This window comes from Trematomus bernacchii, unplaced genomic scaffold (assembly GCF_902827165.1).
Source record: "Trematomus bernacchii unplaced genomic scaffold, fTreBer1.1, whole genome shotgun sequence".
In the NCBI taxonomy this organism is placed as follows: domain Eukaryota; kingdom Metazoa; phylum Chordata; class Actinopteri; order Perciformes; family Nototheniidae; genus Trematomus; species Trematomus bernacchii.
In genome coordinates this window covers 15,905,164-15,926,676 of record NW_022987564.1, presented here as the reverse complement: position 1 = coordinate 15,926,676, position 21,513 = coordinate 15,905,164, and the positions used below count along the sequence as shown (strand labels likewise).

The window sequence follows — 21,513 nt, the reverse complement described above, 5'->3', positions numbered from 1 at the left end:
CCATGTTATACTAAAACTACGGAAATTCGAGCCTTGAATATGTGAGCTCAGTTTAAAATAATAGATGTCTCTTCAGGGGTGTGTTTTATGTTGAAAGGTGAGAGCTGTGTAACATGTACAGTAATAGGTCCCATTGTCTCCACAGTACATTTAAATTGTCAGATATTAAATAACAACGTTGTCTTTGAAACCACTTATATTCCCTCTGGTAAAAAAAACAAGATATTTTTTAAATATAAGAGTTATATATAAGTTGACAACATTCCTTTTTTAAAGATTGAAAGTCACAATATGGAGAAACATCATGGCAATATTATGAAAGTAAAAATTGAGTTTGGTGTAAAGAGATAATAAAATAAATAATATATAGAAAATGTTGAATCTTTCAAACCTCAAAGCTTTAGACCACTTTCAAAAGGACAAATGTGAGATTCAACTTGTCATTGTGCCAAGTAATCATAATTAGAGGACAAAATGCAGTTAAGGATCTAATCAGGAGTGCAAAAATCTACAAAGTAGAAATTAAAATTAGAAAAAATAAACTAGAAAATATAGTTTAGAAACTGTTCAGTATAAATATTGAGGTACCGAATTTTCCAAACTCATTCTGACTTGACTGAAATATGCCACATTAATTGCAGCATCATGTTATACAAACCTCCATGATGCAACATCAGCTGACTGTTATTTTCTGTGTCACGAGCAAATCATGGGACCAGGGAAACTGCAGTGTGCATTATTGGATATATCCGTTTATATTTCGCATTGTTATAGATATTTGCCCTGTCTGCTGGCTGCTCTCAAACCATTACTGTCTGCACATACTGTCAAATTAAATGTTTTTAAAAATGTGATTATTCCTACACCTGGAGCATCATCTAAGCTGTACCGCATGACCCGTTGCCTCAGTAACGGGCCGCGTTGCATCAGCATCCGCAGCGTCAGCATCGCCCAGCAGCTACTGTCAAGGTCGCCGGCGAGATGCATCATGGGAAGGAAAGGAGGACACCAGAGCACGTGGAAAGAAAGGGAGAGAGGGGGGCCACAATTATCCCCTCACGACCCTCGGGAGACCCTTTACCACGCATGCGCCCAGGCTTTCGACCAAGTAACCGAACAAAGGCAGCCCCCATAATAGGACATTGGACTCACGGGATGCGGCGATGATGCACGGATTTCTCAACGTAAAAGCGGAGGGGCGGGGCAACGTCACAGCATCCGATCATTCCAGTTTTTCATAGGTTGATGGAGTAGGCCTAAACGAAAATATATAATGAAAACATTTGCGTGCGGTTACGTGCGGTTCTCCTCGCAGCCCACCGTGTGAGACGAATTCTAAAAAGAGGGAGGCACTGCTGCAGCCCAGCGAGGGTATCTTTGTCTGCTAGTCACGAGAGGTGAGTGTCACTTTAATATCCCTTTTTGTCCGTTTCTTCCAGGATCTGGGGTTCTTTTTTGTGTAAAGAATGTACCAAATATGTTCAAGTAGAGGTTAGTTTTCATCCCCATCTATTTCCTGTCCTTTATAGCTTGAAATCTGCCCTGTACAAAATGCAAGTTATTGATTATTAGTGTGTGGTTCCCTGATGGGAAAGCGGTCGTGACTTGCCTGCCAGAGCCGGCTGGTACCACGGACAGCGCCTAACGAGGTGTGTTTCTTTTCCTGCAGCTGACAGCTCCGGCGGGCGGGTCCTGCGCAGCCTATAACCACGACCTGAAGATCTCTGCATCCTTCAGTTGGAGTAAAACACATTCTCGGTGATCATCCAGCTACAATCAGAAGATGGAGGGGCAGGCAAGTGTTTTTCTTTCTTCATACTTGAGACTCACAAAAAGGAGGGGATCTTTTTCCAGGGTGCATTTGTATGTCTCCATTTTTGTTTCTCCATTAAAAAAAGAAAGAAGTATTTGAACTGCAACTCCTGTCTGTCTTTACAAAGACTTGTGATTTGTGAATAATGCACGTGTGAGGAGTGTTTCTAATATAAAGTGAGTGTCTAAGCAGATCAGTGTGGGCGGTGTGAGCCGTATGTATGTATGCTACAATAACTCTGTGAGTCACCAGGAGCACTGCAGAGTTGTGTTAAGTCTGTATAAGAGACACATCTAAGGCTGTACGTTTGTGATGGATTTCAGTACGCATGCCTGCCTTTTTTATAATTTGTGTCTACTGTATATGTTCAGTATAGTGTGAGAAACAACATAGGTATGTAGCCTATGTATGTTTGGATCTGCATACAAGAGGCAAAAGAGGAAAGTAATTTCATTTTCTTTGTTTGGGGTTCAGATTTAGGCTATGTTTGAGATTAAGAATATTTTCATTATCTGATCAATAAATCACGGATCAAGCTTATACTGTATGTAACAATGGAAGTTTAAAACTCACATTTCTAGATTATATAATCGTTTTTACAATGCTAAACATCACATAAACATTTTGATGATAATATACATTATTGTAAAGGCCTAGACTGCTGTTTCTAGAACTGCAGAAGAAGTAGAAAATAGAGCAGAATGCAATGCAGCACCAAGACGCACCTCACTACTGAAAACGAACCTGTTACTATTCTTAAACTCGTACACAGACACACGCATTATGTTCCTCTGGGGCTGGCTGAAAAGGAGCTGTAGAAATATCCATTTAGAGGTAGAAGTAGATAAGAAAGATCGAACCTGAATTGATCTCTGTGAATGACTCTGATGCTGCGTGTGCTTTTGTGATAGATGCCTATGATTCGTTTTGTTTCTTGAATGTATTCATTCCATCCTGCTTTTTGTTTATTTGCTTCTCCCAGCTGTACGCATGTCACCTTGAAAAAGATATCTGGATCTCAGCATGATTACCTGATAAAATGTTGATCAAGTATAACAAAGAAGTGTATGAGGCCCTGTACAGAGAAGTGTGCTATTAGATTGACTGATAAAATAACGCTGTTTGTAAATTCTTGGGTCGTACAAATTCACACAATCTTTTATAAGTTAAGCAAACATTTAAACTTTTTTTTAACATCAAATGTAACTTAAAAGTGATGGTGAAAATGCTGTGAAAGTCAGGTTAAGTCTGTAAAAAAAACCAGGAGCATAGTGTTCCACAGAAGCAACGGCTAATGCTAAATTGCACACACAACCTTTGACGTTCCTCTGAAAATAGTCTAATATAGTTGCACAAATGTATGCCATTGGATTTGTGTGTGCGTGTATATTCCCGTGTCGTGCTCTGACTCGGCATCCTGCTCTTATCCCTCGTGTCAAACATTGACGAGCTCATCAATACACGACCCTCATGCTAAAATCCCGATTGAAACGTTTTTGAATCATCCCATCAAAACAGCTCGATGCATTCTCCCTTCCTCCTGGTTTCACTCCAAAGTTGAGTTGAAACGGGGCTGTCTGGATGTAGGTCACTGTGTGTGTGTGTGTTTCCACATGTATTATTGCAGCCCACTAGTGTTACTTTGGTTTATGAGATTAGCATTGTGCACGAGCGCCTTCGGTGCCTTGGTTACTTTCAGCCTGTGTCAATAATAATGTCACCTCCCGGCTGTTGCTATGGAAATGAAGAAAGGACGAGAGGGGGGTAGGGAGCGATATGGACACCACTGGGTGGATGGAGAGAAAACAAAGACAGAGATATCTTAATGGAGGCAAGGAGAAAGAAGCTAATATATTTAGGATGTGGAGTTTGAGAAGGACATTTGGATGAGTTATCTTTTTATATATTTATATTACGTTTTTTTTGTTGTACTTGAGACAACTTTAGGGTTGTGATTGTTTTAAAATGTTTTCTATTTGCACACAAACATACATTTATAGGCCTCACACGAGCAGGTTGGATCGATCGTGTGGTCTCATTATGTCATCATGGCACTGGTTACTATAGTAACGCAGCATCTGTGGGTGCTGCAACAGGCTGCTAACACAGAAGTTTGTCTGGAGCTTAATACAGACCAATGTAGAACAATATCAGCTAGTAATCCTGTTCGATTTAAATGGTGTTCCTGCTCTCCCTTAAACATTTCATATTTGTCATGTTTGGAGCAATGATAATAACATGTGGAAATCCAAATCAAAGAAGACAGATTAAGCTGAACATTGACAAGGAAGAAAAATAATTAATTTTGATAAGATTAAAGAGGATTTTAGCTGTAGCCAAAATATTATTTTATAACTGCATTGCATCATTTACACTCTGTTTGTGGAACATTATCTCAGATGTTTTGGGTGCCAGTCATGTGACTTTCTACTGAGTCACTGTGACTGTGTGTGTGTGTGTGTGTGTGTGTGTGTGTGTGTGCAATGAGTTGCATTTGGTGTCTGGTGACGCCCTGGGAGCTTTTTCCGTGCTGTCTCCTTTAATTCACTTTTAACTTGAGTGATGTTGATGAGTTTGGGTGGAGGGTGGAGGGTGAAGAATCAGTTCAAAGTGTCTCAGTGAAACATTTGAAATTCATCACATGTACAAATACAATTTCATAGTTTAGTATTGGACACCAATTTCTCTACCCTAATGCCAACTCTTTGTTATTGACTTTCATTCATTCAGCCTGACAGTGAAAGGTACAATCCACAGATTGTATTCATCATGAGGAAAACAACTCTGGTGAAGAAGTTGTATAATGTCTTCTGTGGCTCTGGTAGGAATTCCAATTGCAAAATCAGGAAGTTGCCATTTCAGTGTGCGTTTAGAATGACACAGGCATTTAGCAGACTAGCAATTTTTTTTTAAAAGATGGCGTATTATTAGACCATTTAATTTGTTTAATTATTCACGTTTTGAATGTGAGGGGCAGGCACATTATTTTCCTACACACTGGCCTGGGATTTGTGAATGAAGTATTGTTTTAATGTTAACACAGTGTTTCCCCTATATACATTCATGAATGTATGCACGCCGCTGCTACGGGGCGCCAGCCAGGTACCAAAACAAATATATATATATATTTTAATTCTTTTTTATTTTTATTCATTAAAATAATAATACGTGGCGCTCGCGTCATCGCCACGGAGGAGCACACAGCCTCTGTGAGTGAGCGAGACAGAGAGAGAGCGAGAGAGCTAGAGAGAGCACACCTTTATCTATTTAATATAATTGTAAAAAATAAAGTAAGAAATCATTCCAATGTGTACTATAAGACAGTAAAAACAAAAAAACAGTTTAAAAGGGGAGTGATTAGTAAAATATGCATAAATAAAAAGAAAGAATGCTAACTAGGTAACATAAGATAAGAATAAACTAGTTTAAATGATTTGTTATTTGTGATCATATTCTAAAGATGTTTGGATTATTGAAAAGTATACAGCTCTCTTTCATCTTGTTGAGAGCTGTATCCATAAATTCATTTTGTGCTCAAAGTGCACCAGATTGATGCATTTCACTTCAACATTTAAAAACAAATCGTCACAGGGGTGCATGCCCCCGGACCCCCCTAGGGGATGTGAGGTCCACCACCAAATAAAGCAGGTTAAAATAATTAAATTGCATACATTTTATTTAGTACATGAAGTATTTGTGTTACTGTATGTTCAATAAAGGTGATTTAGCAAAATACACCTGTAGAGCCTCAAGAGCCTTTCTTGTGCTGGCAAACACATAGAAACATATTGGCGGGGCGCACTTCGCACGCACACACACTAAAAGATTCCACGCGCTCACATTTTGCTGGGCCCGCGTGCCTTAGCACCGCTGCTATGACTCCATCCTAGGGGAAACACTGTAACATTTTAGTTATTTTAAAAGATGAGTTGTGCATTACCATGAGCGCAACAAATATAAAATAATAAAATAAAGGGAGTGGAATATCAGAATCAGAAATCCTTTATTTCTCCGCAACAGGGGATATTTACATGATTAAAACAGCAGAAAGTGCATATCTTATATAACTTATATACATGGATCCATACAACAATTTAAAACTATGTTGTGTTTTTTCACATTACTTATTTGAAGGAACAGTAGATCAGTTCAGAGCCAGTATGTGATGATTCATTAACATTATTATCAATTAACCTATGAAATAAAATATACACATTTTAAAGACAAAAGTTTCTATTTGGTCTCATTGATACTGAGATACAAAATATGAGCAGACTAATCCACATAAATCCATGTGCAGACAAACCCAGATACATCTAGAGCTTTGAGTCATTGAAGGCTCACAAGATTTATTGTTTGCTCATAAATGTCACCTAAATCTTCAGGGAACGTCTGCAAACCAAGGAAGGCAACAACACAGTGAAAAAGCTTTTTGGCCAAAGGGTAGATTTCATTTCCTAAAAGACTCTTGATTTGACTGAGTAAGTCAACGATTCACTCAATTGCGTACAGCCAAATGCAGGACTGGGTGGATGTTTGCTTTAATGTACCCTTGAAGGTTTTATGAGCATGCAATATTCAGTGAGCACACTGCCTCTCACTTCACTTCATAAAGTAAGAACTATCATTTTCTACTATATAAGACTTCAATGTTCCGATTTAAGTAAACGCTAAGAAACATGTTTTTTCCCCTTCTACGTCATCCATCCATTACCTAAAGGTGTCGTCATTCATCTAATGGCTCGTTGTTTTAATACAAGGCTTAAACACAGTTTCTTAGATGTTTATACAGAGAAAATGAATCTGATATTTGAAATCTGAAATATGCCAATAGGCGCTTTCACAACGCAGTACTTTTCCCACAAAGGTTAATCAGAACTTAGTTCATGAGAACTCTTTAGTTCTCATGAACTAAGTACAGATCGCGTTCACACCGGAATAAGTCCCTGAGGGAGGATTAGGCAAATGAAGCCGCTGACGTCACTTCTTCTTCTTCTGCTTTGGGTTTACTGGCAGGCCGCAAACAACTTCACGGCGTATACTGCCACCCGGAGTCCCCGGAGTTGGGGACTGGCTTCAGTAGAAGCTGCTGGGATTCCCAGCAGCTTCTACTGAAGCCTTCCGAGTAAATCGCCAGAACGCCGACACCTCCTCATCTCCACCGCTCCCATGTTTTCTTTTGTGTTGCCATAAGTTAGTCTCTCTGCGTTTGTGCGCTGGGCTAATGCTAATGCTAATAATGCTAATGCGAGGATAATAAAATGGCGGTTTTACGGGGTGTGGTTTGCATTCCGCCCAGCCAATCAGAAATAGGAACCTTTTTCTCCCACGAAAGTCCTTGCTCTCTAGCAGGGACGGAAAAGGGGGTAAAAAGGTTCTCATGAACTCATTTTAAAGTGGGAAAAGTACTGCGGTGTGAACGCTCCTAATGTCAAATTGCTCTTTTTAATCGTTCCACTTTGACCTTCAGATACATTCCCATACATATTTCTCTCTCTTTCTCTGATTGGTCCAGTGTGGCCAACACCCATCTGGCTACAGTGAATCTTGAGAAGTGCAGTCCATGCTAATATTATGTGACCTCGCTCCGATTATTTTGTACCAAGGGCGGTGTGTCACCTGAGGCCTCCAGGTCTCTACACTGTCTCATATAACAGCGGCACATTCTGCCCCGTCAGCAGCGAGTGTCTTTATGTACTGACTGCTTTGTAACAGACATCAGCAGAAACAAAGACACAATGGAGTTATTTCCAATGCTGAGATCCAGCTTAACCTCCCCGGAATTTCATATGTGGGATCAATTGTGAAGCGTTTATAAGCTTTGACCTTTTTTGACCTCTAATTGCTGTCCAGTAATGACATTAGAAAAAGTGCTGAACCAAAAGTGAAGATTTATGTTATTGCGATGCCTTAAGTGACCCTGTAGATGGAACATGGATTGTTTTACTACCTTAAGTAGTACAATAAGTGCCCTTGGAAACACAAATCTTTGTCAAGGCTGATTCGAGTAAGAAATGCCTGTATCTGCCCCTTGATTCTGATCTGCTCCAAAATTGAATGGGTTCTTCCGTTGCACATGCCTTACCCTTCAACTTAATATCATGAAATATAGTTTATATATATATAAGTACGAAAATGGACACTCTATTGGAGGAGTATTGAAAAACATTTTCGAATAGACATGATGTTATGATGGTCTCTTATGTGACGCTGATCCCATCAGTGCGCATTTGGCAACTTAAACAAATCCCAAAAGTTCATTGTAAGTTCCTTCATGAATGCATCGTGCCTCGGACGTTTCTATTGTCATGACGCCAGTGACGGCTCCTTTAATAGAATACTCACCCTGATTTCATTACTGAGATGAATCGATGGCATTATGGGAGCTCACACAGGAGCAGATGGACGGCTTCACTATTGAATTTGATCTGCATTTAGCCGATTATGTTGAAGAAACTCATAAAAACAATTGATCACAGTTAGTGTGTAGGGCAAAATAAACCATTATAACATCATATATAACACGTTTAGTACATTTTAGGTATTATTTTTAGGTTTTTAAATACATTTTCTTGAAGTACACTAATGTTTACAGGAGTTACACTGAGAACCGGTGTGTCATAGTGATTGCAGTACAAATATGATGAGTAATCTTGTGTGGCTGCATGTGTGGTGTGTTTATGGGCGCTCTGAGCTAGAGCTTACTGATACTGATATTATTGTTGGTGCGTCACTGACCTGCCTGCCATCAGCACCACCACTTTACTGCATCTGTATACCAGCTGCAATTATAGGAAAATGTATTTATAATCTCGGCTGACTCCGACTAATTTTGTCTCCTTCCTTCACCCTACCTCTTTTTTCCACATCTGTCACACTTTTCTGTTTCCTTTCTCCTACCTTCTTCTTTTCCTCTTCTTCCCGACATTTTCTCCTCCTGTTCTCCCTCTTCTTCCTCACAGAAAGAAAAGCAAGTCACAGGTTACCTCCTGTTCTCTCTCGGCACCGCTGTCATCGGCTCTCTGCAGTTTGGTTACAACACAGGAGTCATCAATGCTCCAGAGCAGGTTGGTGATTAAATGGTGACATCAGGGTGTGTTTGTTGCCCAGATCTAAGACTCCCTGTGTGAAGCTGCACACAGTTAGCACATCAGCTTCCCCAGCTGGGAACCATTTGTAAAGCTCATTTTCTGCTAATCATGTGATTTTATGCTCCAAAACTCTGGAGTTCAACAACCCAGCTAGTGTGTGGTTCTTGACACTATACTGTAGCAAACCAAAGAGATAATTGACAAATGTGGAGAAACACTAGAGATCTGCCATTTGAGCAACTCTAAACTGGATTATTAGAGAACAAATACAGGGGTAAAGATTAAGATTTTCAGAACTACCAGTATACAACGTTTAGATTTGTTTTAGGACCATGATATGTACTTTGTTACTTTGTTTGCTAGTTTGAAAGTTGAGTTGCTCCTTTGAAAATGTTTCATCATATCTGTCCATTGAGTGTATATGTTTGTAAGCTTAAGATACAGGCTAGCCGTTTTCTTATCGCTTTCATGCTAAGCTAATCGACCTCTGGCAACCTTGGTGTGTTTCTTTCCTTAAATACATCCAATATTTTTCTATTCATTAATCTGTCCCTGCCATCAGAAACTACGATCTTTCTTCAACGATACCTGGGTCGAGCGTTATGGCGAGCCCATCACCCCCGGGGTCTGTACCATCGTCTGGAGTGTCTCCGTCGCCATCTTCAGTGTGGGCGGTATGGTGGGCTCCTTCAGCGTGGGCGTCATGGCGAACCGGTTTGGCAGGTAGGAATGACTTTTCAACTATATAAGCAGCTTGTGTGAAAACTTTGGTAATGAGAAACTTAACCTGTTCTTGTCACATTGTAAGTGTAATGCACAGGTAGAAATGGTCATTTTTAAGGGTTTTTGTACATATTCAATGACAATTTGAACACTTTGGGTGTATTGATCGTCCTTTAATGGCTTTGTTTATTTCCTGTGTTTATTTCCTGTGTTTATTTCCTGTGTACTGTCAAAAGCCATTAGTCCTAATGGAGTTTATGAAGCGCGTCTGTTTTGAGCCCACTGCTTGGCCCTAATGTTCCCCAGAGTTGTTCCTTAATTGCGTAATGTCCATCTGAATCTCACCCTGAGCATCAAATCACAATGCTTTTGCCTTTCTATGGTGAGACTGTTGTTTTGATGACTGCCATAAATGGGTTTTCCACACATCTTTTGAAATGTGGTATTCATTTGGCCTGTTGTTTCCACAAATAAAATGGTATGATTTGTAGAAATAAGTCTTTAGCTTTAAAGGGAAAACCACTTCCTTCCAATTAGCTAAGCTAAGCATAAATACTTAAACCTAGCCTGTTCATGTATCTTCGTTTCTGTTTGTGTGAGACTAAACAAAAGCAGCATAGTGTGTTAATAAGTATGATTTTGATGAATTGGTAAACTTTTAAAAATATATATTTTAGTTTAACCTTGGAGATTCATGCTAGCTGTTCCTCTGTGCAGAAGCTAGCCGCCTCTCACTTTAGCTCCACACTTAAAACCAGACGTGCAATTTCAATTGGTGTTTTCATCTACTTATCCGAAAAGGTGCAAATAAACATAATTCCAGACATTTAAGGTATGTATAACTAGTGCTAGCTACTATGATGTAGCTATAAACAAAAACGAAACTCAAACCACAATTTACGAAAAAACGCTTAACAGAAAACACAAGAAAAACCGGCGATTTCATGATATCTTTTATCTTGACACTCAAAGTCATTCACAAATAAACCCACATGTGTTTGACCTGCAATTTGGACCAAGAACTATCTGTCGATGAACTAATTAGATGGGAGAGCATCTGACCTTCACAAACCCTTGTGCAGGTCAATCAGCTCTGACACCCTTATGGTAATCCCTCAGATAATCAATAAACTTGTCAATCTTCCTTAACCGCAAACCTCTCAATTATGTAACTTTTTTTTTTCTTTTTTTTTCTATTATATTTTTTCTATTTTGTATTATATCATAACTTAGTACTTTTCAATGCATGTAACATTAAGCTGTCTGTGGCTCTTTCTTTTCTGCTGTAACTTCGCACATTTCCCCTCTGTGGGACTAATAAAGGTATTCTGATTCTGCTCACCCCACCAACAACCTCCCTTCCTCTATTGTCATTCAAATCACTAAGCTACAAACATTTAAATTGCCATGCTGTTAGAAGAACTGTTAGCTAAGCAAAGCTAATGCTCTCTCTCCTCCTCCTCTTATTCCCCAGGCGTCGCTCCATGTTCCTGGTGAACGTTCTAGCGGTGATCGGCGGCCTCCTCATGGGCTTCTCCACCATCTGCTCCTCCTATGAGATGGTGATCGCCGGTCGCCTGGTCATCGGCCTGTTCTGCGGGCTCTTTACCGGTCTGACTCCCATGTACGTGGGCGAGGTGTCACCAACTCCACTACGAGGGGCCTTCGGGACTCTTCACCAGCTCGGTGTGGTAGTGGGCATCCTCATCGCTCAGGTCAGCAGGAGGTTTCCTAACATACATCACATTTATAGGAACACTTAATTGACATTAAAAAACAAACGTATTTTGCCTCTTACATTTAGGGCTATTTAAGTAGTTGAAATATTGGCCGTAGAGATGTCTGTCTTCTCCTGAATATAATGGAACTATACTTTTCAAATTAGATTTGAGAAAAGAAGATCCTTCTGCACGGTGATATGGTTGGAACGTTTGGTTTAGTAGAACAAAACTAGTTCCTATATGAAACTGCTCACAACAACGTACGTGGATCATCTTGAGTGACCAAGTCACAATTTCTGGAAAGAAACATTGCATGCTTTTTGTGCTTTGAGCATCACAAGCCAAGTGCCATCTAGTTTCTTTATATTTGATAAAAGGCAGACATCTTTAAAGCTGATATACTCAACACCCAGCAAGATGCACAAAATCTAAATATTGAATGGCCTACAGTATAAGCTGTTTAGTTATCTTCGAAATCTTAATATGTAAGCAACTTATCTGTGTGTTTGTCAATACGTTTAACAGTGTTGCCTGCTAATCGATTATTTAGCTATGCTGAAATTCTGACCCAGCTTTTGTGCCCCTTGGTGTTTAGGTATTCGGGCTGGAGGGTCTGCTGGGCTCATCCAAGCTGTGGCCCCTGCTGCTGTCCCTCACTGTGGTCCCTGCTGTGGTGCAGTGCATCCTGCTGCCCTTCTGCCCTGAGAGCCCTCGCTTCCTGCTCATCAACCTTAAACAGGAGGAGCAGGCACGCAAAGGTACGCACTAATACTGACTATCAGCTTACAATATCACTTTTTTTTACAAATGACACCAATGTCTATATTAACAAATATGTTACACCACTGCCGATACTGCTGGAACTACTGAAAATACTGTTAAAACAGTTTTAGAGAAAATGTATTTAATCTAAAAAAGAAGGTTGATGACATTCAAAGCTTTGTTAAAAAATCTGCTGATAAAAGTGAGAAAAGCACGACAGAAGGATCGATTCAATATAGAGATAGTATTAGTTGCAGGCAGGGGTGAATTGAGGTGAGTCTGGGCGATGTTTATCCTGCAGGAAGAAGAGTCCTTGAGCAGGCAGAAGGTTTTGGCATCTGTTCAACACGCAGGCTGCCAGGGTCGTCTCTCAGGCGCTGACCCTCTTCCTCTTCACACCTCTCCTCTGACACAAACACAAACAAACACGAGGCTCCACTCATGAGAGCTGCATCATAGTGACTGCCTGCAGTTTGTGGTGCTTTCAACTAACCTAATGCAGTTCTGTGACATAATACATTTCCTTAAAGTCAACCTTTCAGTTGTTTCAATGCAGCAAATTCGTTTTTTAGCTCCCGGTGAAGATAAATAACCTTGTTTAAGTTTCTCCTAACAACTGAACCAATTGCTTATATTATATTATTATAATTATGATGCATTATTATCACTTTAATGTTCATGTTGCAGCTGGGGAAAGAGGGGGTTATTGTACATACTCGAATGTCAGTTCACCTATAATAAGCTCTATACTAATAATAATAAGCTGGTATTAATTAATTATATTTTGTATTATTAATCCAAATCCGTGAAGTAACAAGTTCAATATTTCTCTCAGAATTGTAGTTAAGTAGAAGTGTTTAGAAGTACATATACAGTATATACTGTGTATGAAAATACTTAAATACAATGTAATGACCTTCATGGTTGTCAGAAGATTCTCACATGCGAACAGAGCATTTTTATATTCTCAGCCTAAATGTGGAAGACAAAGACACATTGTGATTGTGTTGTGTTGACAGCGCTGGTGCGTCTGCGTGGCAGTGAGGATGTGAGTAAAGACATGCAGGAGATGAAGGAGGAGAGCGCCAAGATGGCCATGGAGAAGAAGGTCACCATCCCAGAGCTGTTCCGCTCCGCAGCGTACCGCCAGCCGCTGCTCATCGCCATCATGCTGCAGCTCTCCCAGCAGCTGTCAGGGATAAACGCTGTGAGAGAGACACACACACACACACACACACACACACACACACACACACACACACACACACACATTTTTGTTCTTTTTAATTCACTTAATCAAATCCAGTTGTACACTACTTTCTGTACATATAAGTTAAACAAAATCTATATTTGAATACAGAAATCACCTGTTAAGCATTTATACTAATGTACTTAAGTGCAATTTTTAAGTGCCATTTTCTGCTACCTTTTACTTCAACCTTTAATATCTTAAGGATCTTAAATTACTCAAATCAGAACCACCTTTGCAAGCTTCAACTTAAAGCCATGAAAACTTTAAAACATCAATATTTGTATTCCAATAATATATACATTATTATAAAATGATATGCATGAAATCAGAACAGTCCCTACAGTACTTCTGCAGTAATTCTAACGATTACCAAACACATTTTCCAGCATGAATCATCTTTAACCAGACGAGGACTTTTATTTTGAATTAACTTACGAGGATTCCACCCCACCCCTTACTCGAATGCTGATTTGATCATTTAATAATTTCAAACTAAACTAGAGAACAAGATGCAACATTGACCAATTACTGTGTGTAACATTTTGTAACATGTTTTACTTCAAGTTATTTTATCTTAAAGTTCTTACTGCAAGAAAAATGTGTGGATCCTTATTTGCAATGTGATAATATGATTGAACTTGGACTGTAATTGGACAGGTTCATCTATGGTAAATAACTACTCTTCTCTGTGTCTCTTAGGTGTTCTACTACTCGACAGGCATCTTTGAGTCAGCCGGTGTGAAGCAGCCCATCTACGCCACCATCGGAGCCGGCATCGTCAACACCATCTTCACTGTCGTTTCTGTGAGTGACAGATTCAGTGTGTATGTCCCTGCATGTTTCAGAGTGTGTGTTCAGAGAGACATCACTGCCTCCTGTGTGTGTCCTGCAGCTCTTCCTGGTGGAGAAGGCGGGACGGAGGACTCTGCACCTCCTGGGATTGGCTGGAATGGCAATCAGCGCCGTACTGATGACCGTCTCCCTCCTGCTGGTGAGTGCAGCACCGTCACAGGGGGGTATCAAAATCACAAATAATCGTAATGTGTTGTTACCTCACAGTTGATCCAATCTGAAAAAGATATACTGTTTATATACAAATTATATATTTTTTGAAAGCTAGAAATCTCTTAGAATAAGAAAAACTTACGTTTAAGATTATTTTGAACACATGGTAAGGTCATTACAATATAATTGAAGTATTTAACTTAACATAAATCTAAATAAAACAACGTCCACCTTACAAATAAAATCACCACCTTTCTGAAATAATTCCTTTAACTCGCATAAACCTTTTTTATTCCTTGTTCGCACTGTTCAGCTCCCACCCAACATAATTATACATAAAAACATCCTATACCATTTGCATTACATTGCAGTGAAATATGTTGGCGTCACTAATTCAGTTGGTTAGACAGAACCCTGAACATAACTCCTTAACTTAACATAAGCTTAGAAATAGCCTTTAAAATTAGTAGCAATTTCAGTTGTTTTTCCTAATGATCACTACCTCATATGGTATGTCATTGTTCTTCTGCCTCCCTTCCTCTCCCTCTGTCTGAGCAGAAGCACTATGCTGTGATGAGCTACATGGCCATCGTGGCCGTCATGATGTTCGTGGCATTTTTTGAGCTGGGCCCCGGTCCAATCCCATGGTTCATTGTGGCCGAGCTGTTCTCCCAGGGGCCCCGCCCCGCCGCCATGGCTGTGGCCGGCTGCTGCAACTGGACGGCCAACTTCCTGGTTGGAATGAGCTTCCCCAAGCTAGTGGTAAGGGAGGGGCGGCCAACCCAGTTTGAACTGGTTTGGCTTTGTTTTAAACTAGGGTTATCATGATATAAGTATTGACAATAACTGTGATGTATAAAAAATGTCATCTTCAAAGCATGTTAATAATATACATATAATGATTTAATGTTAGTAATCCACAGCCTCTTAACTGTTTGCCATTATTTCCCATTTTGTATGTCCTTCAGAATATCCTTTTCTCTTTTCTTGGATTTAGCTCTTTCCTTCTCTATTTTTAAAAATATTTCTAAAGATCATACTCACTATTACCATGAGAATTTAACATTTTAAATCCAGTATTTCTCTAAAACTCTGCCTCTCCTCTCTTCTCCCCATTTAGGAATGGTGCGGGCCTTGGGTCTTCCTCATTTTCACCGGATTCCTCATCCTCTTTTTCATCTTCACCTTCATTAAAGTCCCGGAGACGAGGGGCAAGACCTTCGACGAAATCGCCCGCGAATTTGGCGGTCCGCCTCCAAACCTCTCCACTCCTGAGGGCCACCCTGCCAGCGCCAGCACCGCCACCACGGTGCCCGCCTCCCCGGTGAAGGAGAAGGTCCCGCTGGTGGAGGCTCCGGCAGCAACCCCATCACTTGCAGCTGAAAACACACCTCTTGAGGATAAATCTAAATCCACAGTGCAGGAGAGTATGTAGAGCGGCTTTAGATACGAGTTTTAATGAGTAAGGGGGTTCCAAATCAAGGAAGAATCACAGAGATTTAAAAAGTGCTGTAATTAAATATCACACCTTCGATCGGTAAAAACGATACAATGTTATAATACAGAAGGACAGCATCATCAACTTATAGGCTTTGACCTGTAAAAGGGTCATGCTTTCTGCTTCTTATTTTTCTGTGACATTTCCTAGAATATCTTCTTTGAAATACTCCCTTCCTTAACCGTGAAAGGGAAGCAGTCACTTTACAACACTGCAGATGAAATTAATAACTGTACATTCCTAGGAATTATTCATTAAAAAGGGTGAGTCTTTTTCAAGACAGCTGTGCGTCTAGTCAGGACGACACTTATCGAACACGGCAAACGTGGGCTGTGTAAAAGTAAGTTGTCTCTAAAAGTTGTTACCTTATGGTGTCCTGAAAAGATCCAGGTACATGTCCATCACTGCGGACTAGCAATATACCTTAGTAGTTTAGTTACTTTTGTCCATACTGTATTTTGTCTGTTAATTTGTGTTAATATTTTTGGGAAGCCTTCCAAAAATCACAGGTCTAAGAAGGGATTATTCAACCTTATGCTCTGCCTGCAGCTCCATACTGTACTACGAGCTGACAGGCTGGAGAACTTTTTAGCAATGCCAAAGTATTGAAACTATTTGCCAGCTGGTGAACACATGTAACCTCATATGTGTTGGCAGCATCCACAGGTCTCTAGTGTATTTATTCTGAATAGTAAATTGGTATTTGTAAACTGTAATCCAAAAGTTGATTGAACTTTTTTAAGATCAGAGCTTCCCTTGCTATCTCTCATGGTTTAACCAGGCTCAGTCTTGGATTGTGGTTATTGTAGGTGCTGCATTTATACCAAATACACAAAATGTACTCTTAACCAGATAATTTTGTTTAAGAAAACCCGTTAAATTCTGATTGACAAGCCAATACTGTATACATCGCAAATAGATCTTTACTTGTTAAATCTTTTTGGACTGTGACCTGTGGATAAAAACATTTAAGCTGATTTGTTTTACACAATTAGATTCCAATAGGGTAATGTGCAATGTATATTTTGTTGAAGAAAGATATAATATTTATTACGTTAGAAATTGATTTTTCTATAAAGTATATAATAGAAATACACTAAAGCTAATTTAGAATCGTAATGCTTTCCAACTAGGACCTTTGGGATTAAAGCGAAATATTGCGCTACTGTACATCACATAAAGTAAAATGATGTCAATCTTATGTGTTAGATGCACTTTGTTAACCTGAGAAGCAGCAAAGCGAGCATTAGAGCCACAATCAATAATGTAGAAAAGTACAAAAGAAAACCATATTTACCTGGCCTAGCTGTTATTAAATTAAATACTGTAAGAGTGATATACAATGTGCAATTAATAACGAAACTGCAGCTGTAACAATCTAGAGGCTGATCATGAAGAGAGGAAACTAAAGGGAAAGTGCTAATAATGTTTAAGCATAAGGTAATAATATGTTACTGGAAGACCCACTTGTCATTGAAATTCAGTTCCTAATATGGTTAATTAATATGATTTTTTTATTTCTCTTTTTCCACAAAAGAAATCACTACTCCCTTGTTGTGTTCACCAGTCACATGTTATGACTGACAGCACGACATTAAGTTAGTGGAGTTTCAAGGAAAGGTGCTAATGTTTTCACAGATGAATTCACAGATTGAAGTTTTAGTTTCTCTATTTCTTTGAAGAAATAAGAAAATATAGGTGTTTTAAAAAATATATATTATTAAAAGAAGAGAGGTAACAAGAAAAGTTATCTCAAATATTTCCAACTTCTGGCATTTAAGAAAAATAAAAAAATGAAATCTGTCTTCAGAGCAAACTGGAAATTGTTTAAGAACGGAAACTACAGTCGGGCTTCAAGTAAAAAAAAATGAAATACATTTTAGAAAAATAATTTTGGCATAAAACTCTGAGATGTGCTAAATTGTTCCATGCTGACATGTTGCGTGATACTTCACAAAGAAAGTGTTTGCGCTTTGTATGACATTTAAATTGAATGTGACTTTTGACACCTCAGTAAAGTGAGTGATGAGGAAGTACCGCTTTAGAAAATAATAAATAACCAAGTATTTGCTCCATATACCATTCAAACATCCTTGTTTGTTGTCTTTAGAGACTCAAAAGGAGAAGCTTCCCATGTATTTCTGGCTTTATTGGACAGGTGCTTTCTACATTGTGACTCTGTCTGAAAAGTTATTGTAGCATCATCAACCTTTTACATAAGTATGCATTCCCAACATTGTGCAGTATGTTTGGTGTATAAATGTATGACACAAAGTATATTTTCTATATTCTGTATTGATGGTAATTCATGCTGCACTTTGCTTTTATTTATGTATGTATGTGTTTTTTTTTGGCTACACTGGGAAGATATTTATCATGGCGAGTAATTCAAATGACTTGGACAGAGGTGTAACTAGTCAAGAATGGACTGATAACCTGAAGATTACCACTATTTTTGGAAGAAAAGTAAGCCTGTGGGACTAATTTGATGCGATGATATGGGCTTGTTAAGATAAATATCTCCTACAGTGATAGGAGAGTATATAATGGTCGGAGTCTTGGCTTCGTTGTGTATCGCTGTGTTTGTGGAAGATAGTGACTTGCTGTGTTTGCACCGGGGGATGTGTGACGTACACTCCTCACATAGTGTTTAGTGTTGTATTCATGCAAGGTCCCGCTTCTATCCCTGGCTACACCTCGATGCTCCTATAGGACACTAACACTGATCTTTACCAAACCTGAGTCTAGATTTAAAATGTTTTCTATTAGCTTTCCCCATGTCGGGTTTGAGTCTTTCAGTCTTTCACAATTTAATTTACCTCCGATATCTTTACTTTTTCTCTGAGGTCAAATGTGGTTATCTCTGAAGAAACGTTTAGGAATTGTGTAAAATAGGAAGTTTTAAATGTGCTAAAAATATGATTATTTTGACAAGAGGGGATTTTGCAGGTCAGGGTGCAATCACACTTCCAACTTGCATTCTCTTGTTTAAACTATTGTGCAGATGTTAATATTATTTGTTTGTTGGTAAAACTGCACATTTACGTAAATCAGGGATTGAAAATGAATCCAATAGACTAAGCATCGTTAATTATCCCCTGGTTTTAAAAAAACTGATTTAAACTGTTCAAGTAAAATAAAAGACAGCAGAATTCAGAGAGTCACAAAAGTATGTGAAATCATTTTAAACAAACGAAGGGACCCAGGTGCTTGCTGTCCCTAACCATAGCCACCAAACACCTTCATGCACACGTGCAAATTCACAACCCTTCGCTCACTGTACAAAGATATAGGAGAATATATGTTTTCATTTGTAAATATGTATTTTTTAAAAGAGTATTTATTTGTTGACCTGCTAGGTCATACGTGTGTTCTTCTTATTATTTGTTTGGGGTGCACACGTTCATTTTGTTGAAGAAAGGAACAGATTTTAGTTGATTAAAGGCACATTTAAGATTATTTTGTGTGTGTGAACAATATCACTAACTAACTTCTGTCTCCTCCATTTTATTTTCACGTGTTTTTAATCACTCAACCACAGCCATGTTGTTTTCCTGTGTGCCTCATCAGATTACACTCACAGCAGTAGATAGTAGTGAAGGTGTGTCATGTTTCTCAGCCATCAGCATATTGTCCTTTTGGGTTCTTTAAAAAAAGGGAATTGCCATAATGAGGCCTGTTGCCAACATTGTCAAAAGCCAAGGAGTTATTTACAAACCAAGCAAATATTATGGGTCAACAAAGATCTGCAACAATATCCAAACCATTGCATATTGATAAATACCCATAAAATGAATCATGTACTTTCACAGGCTTACATCTGACTCGCATTGAGGTGCTTTGGCTAGGGTGTTCTTTGTTTTCTATATTGTTTGGTCCTGATCTATGTTAATAATGTATTGTCTATACTGTATAATGTACTGTAGATCTGCTATTTGTGCCTCTCTGCAGCTCAACCTTCGCAGATTGTTATTGAATGTGTGTCACTGGAGTGATTTTAGACACAAACGATCATTGTCTTTAAGCTTGGCCAAGACAAGACTCCACTAATTGATACAGGATGTACTTACATGATTCTGTTAATGAGTTTTGTGTGATTAACCATGGCTAATGTGACGGTAATGAGCTGAGCAGATGACATTGTAGCTTCTGTGCTTTTCAGGCTTTTCAATATTTCCTTGTGTTACACCAGTGCTGCACCCCAGCTGTCTTTGTTTCACTTGTGTTTTTATTGTATAAAACAGATATAATGTTGTTAAATAAAATATTCATCATGTAACGAGACTTGGTGTAATTGTTTAGTAAGATTTGTTTTCCCTTTAGGATATTATACATTGAATTGAACATTAGTGATATAGAAGTATACTTAACAAAAATTCTGAAATTATTTTAGGATGTTTTTTTACCAGATGCTTATACCAAATATGAGGAGTATAACAAAGGCATCCATAAATGTATACTGCATTTTTTATTTGAGGGCACTATAGACAATAAATGGATAATAAAATGTAGACATTTTGGGTATGCTATTCTAAATCAATGACAGTAAAAATAAAATAAGGGATTACCTTTTAATTGGCTATGGTTATTGTTGATATTAATTAGTCTGTATAGGGCATAGTTCAGTAACAGGTAGACCGCGGTCCGGATCCGGACCCAGACGCCGACCTATAATCAATACATTAATAGGGGATTTCAATTTTGACGGGGCGATTCTATTTTAACCACCACCGACGGGGCGAAAGAGTGAGCGATAGAGGAAGAGAAACACAGAAGAAGAGGCGAGAGAGCGGCAGTAAAGGTTCCTAAGCTAAATGGACTATTCGACTGCAACCATTCTTCTGGATGTGTTTCATTGTGGTGATACTAGTGAGGGCAGTCAATCCCTTGTTTGGCACGACAGTAGTGACGTGTGTTGTTGTTGTGCGAGACCAGAGATGTAGTTCATTGAGTGGTTTCACACAAAAAAAGTAGCCTACTTCAAAGTTTTACGGCAAAACTTTTTTTTTTTACTTCCAAAATTACCTTTTAAATTGACAAACATCATAGTGTAATTCGTGGCACAATTCAAACGGGATCGAAAGATAACTTTTCTCTCGCCTGTGAAGTAAGACTTTTTTTGTGTGAAACCGCTCAATGAACTACATCTCTGGTCTCCCACAACATCACACGTCACCAAGATGGCTGTCACTACTGTCTTGCCAAAAAAGGGATTGACTACCCTCACTATCACCACAATGAAACACGTCCAGAAGAATGTCATGCAAAGCTGCCTGCCTGCCTGCCTGCCTTCCTTCGATTCTCCCTGAACTGCCTGATCTTTTTAATGTTCAATGTTAACCATTTGTGCAGATAGCATGAAGTAGAGAAGATCACCGATGCTAATGTAGCGCTAGCGTTAGCATTTCTCCCCCGGGGGCATCCGGGCTTAAACGGTGTATTATAGAATGATCACACCGGTGTGACAGTACTCTTCAAAGGGTTCACGAAATATGACTACTATACTATATTTATATCAATCTTAAATAATAATTTCCATGTCAAAAAAGTCACAGTTTGTCGTAAAACTGTTGAAATATAAGACTATGAAAAATACGCAACTAGAAAGACTACAAATCCCAGAATCCCGGTCCCGCATGCTGGCTCTT

The 21,513-nt window shown here is 39.0% G+C and overlaps 1 protein-coding gene across 1 annotated transcript; it reads left to right on the top strand.

Moving 5' to 3' along the window:
- The first annotated feature begins 1,157 nt into the window (after nt 1-1,157).
- slc2a3a (solute carrier family 2 member 3a) lies at nt 1,158-20,144 on the top strand. Its single transcript, XM_034125301.1, has 11 exons — nt 1,158-1,397; nt 1,670-1,795; nt 8,776-8,880; nt 9,467-9,627; nt 11,102-11,342; nt 11,944-12,106; nt 13,130-13,317; nt 14,062-14,166; nt 14,255-14,353; nt 14,926-15,129; nt 15,488-20,144. Exons 2-11 carry the CDS (start codon nt 1,784-1,786, stop codon nt 15,800-15,802), a joined length of 1,593 nt encoding a protein of 530 aa, XP_033981192.1. The 5' UTR covers nt 1,158-1,397; nt 1,670-1,783; the 3' UTR covers nt 15,803-20,144.
- The last annotated feature ends 1,369 nt before the right edge of the window (nt 20,145-21,513 follow it).